Below are 13,499 nucleotides of genomic sequence, written 5' to 3' on the forward strand. Positions count from 1 at the left end.
GTAGTGCCACTACATATCTGCCCTCCTGGCGCCAGTCGCCTGACGCACGGCCCAACGGTGTGCGGCGAGGTTAAAAGCGACGTCTGGGAACATCGGCAACTACCCGGCGGAGGAGGACATCCACACTGGGAGTGCAGCAGTAAGAAGGTGCGCGCTTTACATGAGGAACATTACATGACCAACAGTGTTCCTGGCTTTCGCAGCAACTCCCTGGAGATCGTCTATATTCACTCTCATTCCAGGAACGTGATATCGCGTTGAAACGGACGAGACAAAATGTCACGTTCGTTTGAGCATTGTGTCACGTACGTTTGAATGTGAACAAGCTAATTTTTGGCCGATTCACATCCAAACGAATGTGACACAACGCTCAAACGAACGTGGCGTTTTGTCACGCTCGTTTCAACGTTATGTCACGTTGAGAGTGTTTTTACTATAGGCTTCCAGGGTTTACCTGGGTACGGCATATAAGTTGGGAGCTGTTTGCGCGCGCCATGCATGCAAACAGGACACTCTCTATATGCCCTACAGTGAAGATTCTCGATAGGCCTATAAATGATGAAAATTCTCCATTTTACGGTGGTGCAGCTGACGTTGCAACTTGCCTTTGAAAGTTTGTTGTACCCTATACATATTTTGTTGAATTTCTTTTCATCACGGAGAAAATTTTCACCGTTGGTGCTGCAATTCACTGTAAGACACTTAGAGTGTCCAATGTACACCTCTAGCAGTAATTGTGGTCAAAAGAACTGTAAGGAAACGCTGTCTGAACTTCAGGTTTGTGGTTGTAGTCTCTCTTGAGTGCACTCTAAATGTCTTACGAAGAAATTTTCCATAATACGAAGGAAATGGCGCAAGCATAATACGAAGGTGGTTTTTCTTCGTATTACGAAGGTTTTTCTTTGTGTCTTACAATGAAAAAGCTAAAAAGATTCGTATTACGAAGGAATATTGCTTCGTATTCTGCTTGCGCCGAATTCACTGTAATATACGAATAACATAGGTCAAATTTCATTGTAAGACATTTAGAGTGTGGTCTAAGAAGTTATAGCTAGTTAATTTTAAGTAAAAGTCTAAAAAGTGCACCTACACTCGCGTCCTATTCTTCTAAGGTGTGCCGTGTGTGCCGCGCGAAACTGTCGCATCATGCAGTCGACCCTTCTTTGTCTGTCTGCGGTGGTCCTTGGAGGTCAGTTATTCGCTTCATACGAGGTTTCCTCTCCATTCTTCTGTAATTCTTTGCCTTACCGAGCTGTCTTCCTGCAGCGGCAGCGCAGAGCGGCACGCCGGAGAACGCCTTCCCCCTGATCCACTTTATCCTCTACACGTGAGTACCGTGTTCGTAGGAATAAAAATTGAGTTGCATTCTTTCTAAAATTCGTATAGAAAAGAAATCTATATTTTGGTGGAAATTCTCATTATTATGTCGGTACAGTTGACTTCGAAAGTTTATTGTGCGTTATTGATATTTTGCGGAATTTCTTTTGTAATGGAGAGAATTTCCGCTGTAAAATATGGGTGCAGTCTTCAGCTGTTAGACACTTAGGGTGCTCGGCCATGCTTTGCTAAGTAGAACTGTTGTCACCAAAGGAACTCCCAAAATTTGAGCTACCCGATCGCCAATGCGTCCGACCTGCCGGCGGACCCGTCTTTCGATACCAACAAGCCCACCGCCCTCTACGTGCACGGCTGGAGGGAGTCCAACCAGAGCGAGAGTGCGGGTGTCATGTCCAGAGGTAAAATCTTTGGTCCAGGTCACCAAAAGCTACACGCTTAAAACCTTTCAAAGTATTTTGAGCATACATAGTGCAAACTAATTTAATTTGTTATTCGAAGAAATGGGCCTCGGGCCTCAGTTCGTAAATTACGAAGTATTTACTTTGTCAGCTTAGGTATGCTCAAAATACTTTGTTATAACAAGGTGATTTTCTTTGTAAGGCCAAAAATAGTTTGTAAGGTTTTCACAGGGTACACTGTAAAAAATGTCGTGAATTTACGAAATATTACTACACGATATGTTTCATAAAAAAAGGTTTGTTTTGTCAATTTACAAAATGTATCGCAATTATACAAAATCATTACAAAATGTATCGTAATCCTACAAAATCACTTCGTAAAGAGAGGGAAATCTTCCCAAATTGGCGAATTTACAGACAATATCACTACGAAATGTTAAGTTCAGTGAGGCTTTACGAAATATTGTCCAAAAACAACGAAAATTTTTTGGGTAATTTTCTTTTGCGAAGTTGTCGTTTATATATGAAAACATTTCGTAAACTTTTTGAACTGAAACAGTTGTTGTAACGAAGAAAAAATTTTTTTTGGAAATTTTTTTACAGCACGCTTGTTGAAGCTGAAAATCTTGACAATGGGCCGAAAACATTTCGAAAATATACGACATGTGTCGTATATAAACGACATTTTTGTAAAATTACGAACAGTTCGTAAAAGAAAATTACCCAAAAATTTTTCGTTATTTTACGAGAAATTTTTTTACAGTGTACAATTTAAATGAACAACGTGTTAAACTTAAAAAAATTGTGATAACTACCGTATGCGGTTAGGGTCAGTTTCCTAGCACCCTCTCATCCCAGTAATGAGACATAACGTTGACACGAATGTGACAAAATGTCACAAACCTTAGAGCATTGCGTCACATTGGTTTGTATTTTTTTCAGCCTTCTACAACAAATTTTTGCTTCAAAATTGCGTTTGCTATTCCTACGATTATCGCAACCTGGGATCCAATGTTATATAATCATCGCAATATTTTGCTAGAACCGCCCTTTAATTTTTCCGAAGAAAGAGACTGTGTAACTCTTTCATTGCAAATATTGATGCCATATTTTTTATGGCTTGTACTTAATCATTGCGTAATTGAAATACTCTTATTACATAATAGTACCAGTACAATTGCAACTTTTGCAAAACATTGCAGTAATAGACAGAAGGTATTGCAGTTTGAAATACTGTGGCCGTTTAGTAATAGTTCGAAAGGAAATAAGATTGTATCCGCTCCTTTCCAGCTTTCCTCCAGCGTGGCTCACATAACTTCATCCTTTTGGACTGGGGTCCCTACGTCGCCGGTCCGTACTTCACCTCATACCAGCGCCTTCCTGCCGTATGTTTGCATTATTTAGACCACATGTCGAATTGTTGTCTAGTAGAAATACACTCTCGTGCTCGAACTGACAAGGATTCCATCAACTAGAGTGTGAAAAGGATTAAGTGTGTAGCACGGTTCAGTGGGTTGAAGACTGAAAGTTTTACTCAGGCACTAAATTTTGGTGTAGTTTTTTTGTTCGCGGTTCAAAGCTTTGCGAAGAATTTGGCCTACGCGCTAAATGCACGAATTCGCGCATAACAACGTACATTTTCATGCCGAGGCACCAATTCGTGCAATGCGAAACGTGCGCTCAATTCCGTCAAAAGCCATGCCCAAAAATTTACGTAGAAATAAAAGTGTGATTGCGCGAATCGGTGGAGCTGCCGGGAACGCTGAACTCCGGTGAGCAGAGCGTGGTTGTCATTTTCGCCACTCGAATCGATTTTCGATTCGTCGATTCACGAATCGTAACAAAATAATCGATTTTTTCCAAAATCGATTTTTTAACATGATAAATCGATTTTTCAACTTTCGATTTTCGATTCTGCCTTTCTCAGGAAATTGCGTTTTTACATGCCTGCGGCTCAGATTAGATGCTGTGCTTGTGCGAGTCACTCTTCACAATCCTGGTCTAAATGTATACGACGGTAAAGAAGGTAAAAGTATGCCCTTGCCGACTTTTTTGCAACTTTACATGGTGTATGCCTTACGAAGCCATACAAATCCTTTATTTGAAGTTACATATTCCTGGAAAGAACACAGTGTTCAATTGGTGTCAACAGCTATCTCGGTAAATTTACCACCGTGCCTCTGAAATGCGTAGAAATGGGGCTTAAATTTGTTGGCGGCTTTCTAAACGTGTGGGTCCTCCCTATTAGTAATACAATGGCCGGCCATGATTTGACGTAATTTGCAATGTTCTCCCCACGCACAGCAGCACGATTCGATACTCCCCTGCAACAAGCAGCTATCTACGCTCACTGTCTCGATAACCGACTATCTACGGGCGCTCTCCCGACAACCGGCTATCTACATGGGCTGTCTGGATAACCGACTATCCAACATCGTAGCGAGGTTAGGGTTGTCGTACAACGAAGTATTTTTCTCCATGACACTTAAAGCGACCCGTTTAAACCATACTTAATCTTGCTTTGACAAAACTTTTGACAAGTTTTGGTAAAGGTTTTGCGAGGGCAACTTAATTGGTTGGATAAATAAAAGCATTCAATCTCGCGAGGTGGAGAAAGCAGATAGACGGTTATCCAGACAGCTCGTGTAGATAGCCGGTTGTCGGGAGAGCGCGCGTAGATAGTCGGTTATCGAGACAGTGGGCGTAGATAGTTGCTTGTTGCAGGGGGGTATCGGATTACTTGAACGGCCTTGTTTTTGAATGATTACATCTTGAACTTGGTGGTAAATGATTCCTAGTCTTCAATTTCACCAAAATCGCCGCAGTTTGAGTTCTCTGAGAGCGCCAAATGAGCGAAAATAGCGCAAATTTAAGGTAAATCGAAAATCGATCGCCTAAATCGATTTTTTCGATTAAATCGACACGTCGAATCGATTACGATTTGGATCGAAAATCAACTCCTTGAATCGATTTTCGACTTAAATCGTAATCGATTCGACCAACCCTCCTGCATCGCCCGCCCTGCATCTGCATACTTGTATCTTTCGTCTTCGGTGCGGCAGGTGGGTGCGGCAGTGGGTGCCGCAGTGATGCGCATGGTGGATGCGGGCCTCTCTCCGGAGACTTTCTGGCCCATCGGCCACTCCCTGGGCGGCCAGCTCTGCGGCAACTTGGCAGGGAACATCAACTTCACGCTCAACAGGATGACGGGTACGTTCACGTCAAAACGACTACACTCACAAAAATGTGACAATCTGGGCCAAAACCGGCCAAAGTCTACGAAAATATCATGGTATTTTTTACGTGATAATTTTAATTGCTGTCACGGGTGCGGTAATGTGAATGGATCACATCAGCGACACAAGTGAGCGGTACTTTATTCAGTGTTTGCTGCCGTGAGGGGCAGCAGCAATAGAACACGCGACAATCTGCGCGGCTCGGTCCAGCCCCTCAATGGTGGAGGGGGTGGCCAACGCCTCGCCGATGAACAGCGTCAGGGTTTGCTTCAGCAGCATGGTCTTGGTTGTGTGGCCCAGGGCTTTGGCCGCGCAGCCATTGATGAACTGAGTGAGAATGACGCTGTCGGTGCTTTTCTTGAGCTGGTTGGTGCAGCCGGTCAGGGCGTTCGGGTTTTGGGCGAACACTGAGAGAAAAAAAGTCGTAATATTACGAACCATTCTTGTATAGTATTTTCCCACATAAAATTCATAATTTTACGAATAATTTCACGACGAATGATTCATTATTTTTATGAAACACTCATTATTTTATGAATGCTTCATTGAATAAATGAATAATTCATAAACACCCCAAAATGAATGTTTCATTCCCCAATTTTTACGTAACAGCATCACAAGCCATTTGTAATTTTACGAATGTTTCATAATGTAGTATGAGTAATTCATAATTTTACGAATCGTTCATAAATTTATGAATGTTTCGTAAAGTTTTACATGAGCCATTCTTGTACACTATTTTCCCATTTAAAAATCGTAAATTTAGGAACAATTGAACGATGAATGGTTCATTATTTTATGAATGGTTCGTAAAATCTGAATACCTTTTGGGCATTTTCAGGCACATTTTTCAACCAAAATATGAAAGGTTCATAATTGCTCATTTATGATTTTTTCGTAGTGAGCATGAAACGAGCCATTCATAAAATTATGAAGCATTCATCGCCAAATATGTCGTAAAATTACGACAACTTTTTTCAGTGAAGGTGATCTGGTTGGCGTTCTGCAGATTGGCCTTCGCGGCGACAAGCGCCGCTTTTGACGATTCAAGGGTCGCAGTCTGTGTGGCACAGGGCAAGAGGGGTAAATCAGCAGTGTCTCACATTTACATAAGGTGCGAATGTCTCTGATTTTTGGCATATGTTGTCTATCGTCTTAAGCGCAGATGAACTTTCAATTCAGATCTGACCGTGATTTCGCAATAAATTCGAGGAAACTGTGCGGGTTAGTATAAAAAAAACTTCCGTGATAAATCTTTGAAATGTTTCCGCTTCGTTTACTTTGTCACTATGAAGAATGATTTGGCTGAAGCCGATTTCCAAAGATCGGAACCATTAATTCAATTCGGGACAAACTGCGCTTTGCACTCTAAATGTCTTACGAAGAAATTTCCTATAATACGAAGGAAATGGCGCAAGCATAATACGAAGGTGGTTTTTCTTCGTATAACGAAGGTTTTTCTTTGTATCTTACAATGAAAAAGCTAAAATGATTCGTATTACGAAGGAATATTGCTTCGTATTATGCTTGCGCCGAATTCACTGTAACATACGAATAACATAGGACAAATTTCATTGTAAGACATTTAGAGTGTGGTACGAAATACTTACGGCATAAGGCAGGACTGCAGCCAGGGTAGCCACGCTGACGAAAATTACTGCAAATTTGCACATGTTGGCGGTGGGATAGTTAGTGAAAGACGGCTGAGACTTTTATAAGGCGCCTGTCGTGACTCACGGCACGACTGGTACGTACTATCAGTATTTATTTATCGTTCCCAGTGTATACTATCCGGGGCAAACAACTTGAATTTTGGTGTACACTGCCCTTGAAATAACGCGAAATAACTGAAAATAGCGCGAAGTAACGTTGAAATACCTTCGAAATAACGTTGAAATAACAATGAAATAACGTGAAATAACGTGAATTTAAAATAACGGTGTACAAATTTTGACGAAGTTGGTTGCCCCTCATTAGTATCAGAAATGGTTTTTTTAAATTACGAGATGTTTGGGAAGGAAATATGTTGTAAAAAACCTATTTTTCTACGTTTTTTAAAATAAAAAAAAAAAACTTAAAGGTACGACAGGATAAGAACCTTTATTAAAAATGATAGGGTAAGGTCGAGGGGGCAACCACTCGAAATTTACACAGTATTCTTCAAAGGTAGGGATTTCATCAAGATTTCGCAAGATTTCGCAGGATTTTGCGTCAAAATTATGCCACATTTCGCGAGATTTTGGTGGGATTTCGCGACGTTTCACCAGATTTTCATGGGATTTCGTGAGATTTCACCAGATTTCGAAAGGATGTCGTGAGATTTCTACCGATTTCGCGCAAGATCTCGGCAAATCAAGTGTACACAGGACCACGATTAGTTGCCCCCTCGGGTAAGGTCTTTTGAAAATGACTCCCTCCGAACACAGACCCGGTAGATTTCAATATCCACGAGTCTGAAATCCATACTAGAATTGAGAAACCCAGAATGATACACAGGCCATTCCAGATGGGATTCGAGTCATATTGACATCACTTTCCAAAGAAATATAAATCGAGACGAATATCCAGGTTTTGCTTCCAAGGTAGTATATGTTTCAGGGTAAGGTTTTTGGTAAAAATTGGCATGACGGGTGAGTCACGCCGAAAATTGGCGTGATTTCTATAAAGCACGATTTAGCTTGTCATGGGATGCCCACGGCACGAAGTCAAGCCCGAGCAGCCTTTTTCACTCCCAAGATCCTACTGTCTTTTTCTTCGAAGTATGAACACATAGCCTAGTATTATGACAGCACAGCGAACGTAGTAACCTATGTTGACGAGTTCTCAATAACTTAATGACCAAATTACGATGTATCTGTATTATGATAGATTTGTATCTTAAAGTACAAAGGACAAGCTTAATATTATGACTGAACGGCAATAAAATTTGTTTCAGTTTAAAATTTTCGGAACAGAGTCAGTCCGAATTTTCAGTACATGATTGTGCACATGTACATGCACACGTTAAGATAGTCTGCAACAATTGTCAACAGTGACTGTAAAAATTGTTGGCTGGGCGATTGCGAAGGAACTCGAGAGGGGTTGAAAAGTTGGGGCCGGGCCCTACACTCTGAGAAAAAATGACGGTAAATCCTGGATAATTTTTTTGCCAAACTTTACCGTACTTCAAAAACCAGTATCCACCGTACAGTCTACAGTATTTTCCGTACTTGTTTTACAAAATATTCCGTACTTTTTAGCAGATGATACGTTCACGTATCAGCGTGCTTGTACTCTCGTGCAGAGAGTACCGTCAAGTCCCCTAAAGTGGAACGATTTTTACGGAAAATCGTCTGTTATTCACAGAATAACGATGACACCGAAAATCGCCGGGGATTTAAGAATCCTCATGTCAAAACACGTCTTTTACCGAAAACAAAAAAAAATTTCAGCCCATAGGGCTCCAGTAGGAGCAGCAAGAACCGTGTCCCAATTTAGGAGCCAAAGTCTCCTAAAGTGGGACAAAGTCCCCTAAAGTGGGACACGTTCAATCTTTTTCGCCCTAAAACTGCAGTAGCAAAAAATTTCATAAAATGTATTATTTTCTAAATTTAATTTGAGGCAAGATTGGTTCTGAAGTCTTTTTCGATATCTCGACTGGTTAAGCAGATATGAGCCTCTTCAATCAATAAGATTTCCTAGATATATTTAAATTAGAAACCACCGTAACGCCTAAACCAATTGAAATACGGCGAAAACCAATAAAACAAATTGGCCTTAAAATTTAATTTCTGACCAAAAGCATTTTATGAAATTTTTTGCTCAGGTCGTATTTTATAAGCTTCGAAATGCACGGCAAGAATTAGAGGTTGAAATTTTGAAATTTGAAAACCGTTCGCCCTGCAACTTTTTTCTAAAACATTTTTTGTTCAAAAAATATTTTTACGCAAGGTTTGTTTCGAGGGGGCCACCACCCCCGTAATCCTGAGTACAAATTGGCTGGTAATCTCTGGTTATCCATGGCGTAATCACGTAATCCTTGACAAAATTCTGTCATTTTTCAACGTTTTTAGTCATTTTTCAACGTTTCTGAGCTATTTTTCAATGTTTTCGAACCAATTTTCGAAAATTTCACGCGTAATCCCTGGTAAATGTTCCGTAATCCCGTAATCTTGTGTACGCCTGAAATGAGAGTGGTGGCCCCCTCGGTTTGTTTTATGGTCGATAACGATATCTTTGTCGGTAAAGCCAAGAGGAAGCATTTGCTTTCAAACATTAACTAAATTTTGTGCTGGCTTAAAGCGTACCGAACCGTACTTGCGCGACTGCCTGGGCCTCCAAACCGACCTGGCAACCTAATATAGGCCAGGCGGCGTTTGTAGGACGCTGGAGGTGAATGCAACGCCTCTGAATCGGTCAAAACCTTAAAAAAACGAAGAAAATTCATGTGTCCCACTTTGCAGCTCCTTAGAAGATTGCTTCCCACCGTAAAACGAAGCATCGGAAACAAATTTTCTAAAGTGCATCTTGTAGATAAAAGAACGCGCTACAACATGTCTGAAGTCTAGAATGGTCCGAGCATCAACGGCTCGAAGCCCCGAATCCGCGCTAGACGTCTGAAAAAACTTCTCTTTTTTTCTGCATCAAATTCCAATTTTCAAGATTTTTTCGGGGAGGGGGTATGAGCGGGAACAAGACACTCTCTGCGGATATGGTCTCGGAGGGGTCCTACCGTCTCAAAAACATTTTTTACCTCGCAAAATATCCACGCGTTGGCCGTTTACAGCCTAAAATAGGGAAAATAATCAAAATGTCCCACTTTAGGGTTCGTGTCCACATTTAGGGGACTTGACGGTACCGAGTTTCCGGCTAGCCAGGCAGCAGTTGCCACGTTGCCTGACTAGCAAGCCTAGAAGAGGCCGAGCGCCTCGCTGGCAAGGCAGCGGCTGGCTGGCCTGCCTAGAAGATTATGAGCGGAGGGCCCTCAGCGTGCCGCGCCGCGCCGCGCGCCGCACCATGAATCGGGGCGGCTGCGGGGGCTCGGGTTGCGCGCGCGGCGTATAACCTCGACACCCAGCTCTCTAGTACTCAAGAAGTGCGTCCCTCGCGTTGCGCGTCGTCATGAGACGCTGCTAGCACGCATCGCGTAGCTGCCCCCTCGCCCATTCCCCTGCCGAGACGCCACGTCCCGCCGCGCCCCGCCACACCCCGCAGCAGTCTACACACACACGCACTTGAGCCTTGAGTGCGTAGAACGCATAGTGCAGCGCCCCCCGAACCCCTGCCCCTCTCGAGAAGCGGCGCGTCGGCAGTCGGCAGTGTGCGCCACTCTTGCTTATCTATCTTGAGGTCGGGTTCGGGTGGCGCGCCGGCCGGCCGGCCCCGCTTGGAGATGTGGCTGACACGCCGCGTGCCGCAAGGCGCCTTGGCCTAGTACCGAACACAACTTTTACGGGTATTGAGTATTTATGTGATTAGCCACCAAATTGTGCATCCTCGCGTTGAAACAACGAAAATGATACCCAACACAAGTGGTATCGGACATGTGAGTGTCCCACCGTCATTGTGAACATGTTTAACACAAAACAATGGCACGTTAGGATATTCAAAAGTTATACTAAAATTGACATTTTCATGAATTACCATGTGAAAGAAATTTGTCAAAAAAAGAGTTCCGAGTGTTTACTCTTTGAAAGAAATTGACAAAATGTCACCAATAAACATTCTCTTAAGTATCATCTGCTTTCACGTTAGCGTTAACGTTTTTTTTATCAGTGGTTACCGTTCTTTCGTACAGTGCATGCCGTAGGAAGGACCAGATCTGGTCCCAACAAAGGCCGCTCCCAAGAATTGTCCACATCAGGATCTTGAAAAAAGGGGGTCGACCGACTGAAAAATTTTATTGCACCTTTCGATAGGTCTCGTCAAGACCTTTTCAACGAGTGGTCGGAAGGGGGGTCCAGGAGTCCGACTTCAGCAGTTATGTACATCAGAATCTTGAAAAACGAGGGTCGACCGACTGAAATAAATTATAGCAGTTTTTGTACGGGTACGGGATTGCCGGGTAAAAAAGTACGGGATTCCTTGTAAAAAAAGTACGGTGTTGCCTGTAAAAAAAGTACGGTATTGCCTGTAAAAAGAGCGACGGTTTTGCCTGTTAAAAAAAGTACGGTGATGTCTGGAGTAATCAGTACAGGATTTACCGTGATCTTTTCTCGCAGTGTATGGCGTTCGGTACCTTCCCTGTAGACTAGACTAGAGACACCCGCCAACCCCACCAAAAAAAAAACCGAGAGGGTAAAGATTGGTAAATTGCACACCGGTATACACAGGATTACCTCCAAATTTCTGAAAATCCACAATGCGGGTTACCAGTTTGCTGTCAGCCAGTCGTTACCCTTTCGCTCAAAATATCATGTTTATTGCAATTACTCAATTTTTCACTCTGCACACCTCTGCACACAAAGAAAAGTAGCTCGTTAAAACAAGCTTACGAAAAAAGTGCTTCGTAATTTACGAAATATTTCTTCGTGGGCTGATCTGGCCAACGGGACCCGTTGGCGACGGACGCGTTCGGCTCTTTCGGTAACCTTCGGAGCATCGGTATCCACCGTTCGGCTTTCTCGGGCCTCTCTCTCGCACAGTGTCGCTGCGGTGGAGGCGAGCGGCAGGGGTTCGACAACGGGTCCTGATTCCGGCCTCTGGTGTGTTCCCTGTTCTTCACAGGCAATGGGACATACACTGCTAATCCAAGCGTGGACCAGGTCCACGCTTTAAGGCGTGGACCATTTTGGTCCACGCTTCGAAATGTGGACCACCGCTTGGTCCACGCTTTGAAACGTGGACCACTGGTTGGTCCACGCTTTGAAGCATGGACCACCTCTTGGTCCACGCTTTCAAGTGCTTGCCAAGCGTGGACCAAGAGGTGGTCCACGCTTCAAAGCGGACCAACCAGTGGTCCACGTTTCAAAGCGTGGACGAAAATGGTCCACGCCTTGAAGCGTGGACCTGGTCCACGCTTGGATTGGCAGTAGCAGTGTAACTCCAGCCAAATTTGTACACCAAAATTCATCAAACATGTAAAATTAATTGAAATTCATCAAAATTTATTAAAATTCATTTAAATACTTCTCAAAGTTTCGTAGGTTTTGCCTAAAATTAATCGAAATTCAACTGAAAATCATTGGATTTGTACACTAAAATTCAGTGATTTCCCCTTGTTTTCAGGGCTCGACCCCGCCGTGTCCGCCAATCCGGCCATCCCCCAGCTGTCGCGCGACGACGCCGTCTTGGTGGACGTGATCCACACCGACGCGGGCTTCAACGGCTACGACGGCAACGACGGCACCATCGACTTCTGGCCCAACGGCGGCCGCCGCCCGCAGCCGGGCTGTCGCTTCGGCGAGACGGACTTCTACAACGCGCTGACGCTCTGCAGTCACCAGCGGTCCTGGCGCTTCTTCGCCGAGTCCGTCAACAGCGAGACTGCCTTCCCCGCCGTCAGCTGTCCCTCCTGGCTCGCCTTCCAGAGCGGGTCCTGCCCCGTCGACGACAACAACATCGTGTACATGGGCTACGCCGCAGCCGACACGTGAGTCGTCAGAAAAGCGATTTGTTTTGAACGTCTGCATTGGCTCTCATTCCTTTCCATTTTTTGGAAGTCCTTGTAATGAGCAGGTACTTTGGACATCAAGGATGGTACACAAAACGAAACAATACCAGGGCCGTTACGACAACCCATACGGGTTTTCACTTATGACTCGAAAGCAGTTCCAGCAAGTCTTGGTGATCGAGGCGTTTTGTTCCCATATGGATCAAGTCCAAATCCGCATCCCTGAGGTTTGTTAACATAGGCCCCAAAAATAACAGAACTCAGGGAAGCAGAATTTAGACTTCGTTCACACGCGCACTGTACTCCGGCACGCTTTTATCACCAAGGAAAAGCATTTCCCTTGGTTCTAGCTGTTACAGTTTTTAAGTTTTAGTCACAAGTGCAAACTGTCGTCGTAACGACCCTGGTATTGTTTCGTTTCGTGTATCATAGCCTGTCGGACATTAACGATTTCAATGGTTTTTTCTCACTGAACCTCAGGAACCACACTGGTACCTTCTACTTGCGCACTGCGGCTTCTCAGCCGTACGGCCTCGGCATGGGAGGAGCTCGACCCCTCGTTTAGTTTGCGATGCTTTGACTCCAGAATACTACGATGAATCGAGAGATTTCGATTCTCAGCGAACAATCGCATCGCCACGCTCACATCCCAGGAAAGTGACATCACGTTGAAATGAATGTGAAAGAACGTCACGTTCCTTTGAGCATTGTGTGACATTCGTTTGGTCATAAATCAGCCACAAAGCTTCTTCACGTTTAAATGAATGTGACACATTGCTCAAAGGAACGGGACATTTTGTCTCATTCGTTTCAACGTGATGTCACGTTCCTGGCATGAGAGTGCAGCTACTACTTACTAACGAGATTGGCCTTAAATGGTGCACTTCATATAAAGATCGAATAAAAATGTTCCAGCAATTCAATACTTATTTGTTT

General features: G+C 43.7%; 2 protein-coding genes across 17 annotated transcripts in view; both read left to right on the top strand.

Annotated features, from left to right (window-relative positions):
* Positions 1–13,499, top strand: part of LOC117654295 (gastrula zinc finger protein XlCGF49.1-like) — a 346,548-nt gene that overhangs the window by 202,802 nt on the left and 130,247 nt on the right. The window lies entirely within an intron of this gene.
* LOC117654286 (pancreatic triacylglycerol lipase-like) lies at positions 726–13,473 on the top strand. Its single transcript, XM_034400812.1, has 8 exons — positions 726–777; positions 1,113–1,189; positions 1,267–1,327; positions 1,591–1,736; positions 3,027–3,121; positions 4,799–4,946; positions 12,179–12,542; positions 13,044–13,473. The coding sequence occupies exons 2-8, from the start codon at positions 1,147–1,149 to the stop codon at positions 13,126–13,128; spliced, it is 942 nt and encodes a 313-aa protein (XP_034256703.1). The 5' UTR covers positions 726–777; positions 1,113–1,146; the 3' UTR covers positions 13,129–13,473.

The sequence above is a fragment of the Thrips palmi genome, unplaced genomic scaffold, assembly GCF_012932325.1.
Source record: "Thrips palmi isolate BJ-2018 unplaced genomic scaffold, TpBJ-2018v1 HiC_scaffold_10, whole genome shotgun sequence".
NCBI classification, from domain to species: domain Eukaryota; kingdom Metazoa; phylum Arthropoda; class Insecta; order Thysanoptera; family Thripidae; genus Thrips; species Thrips palmi.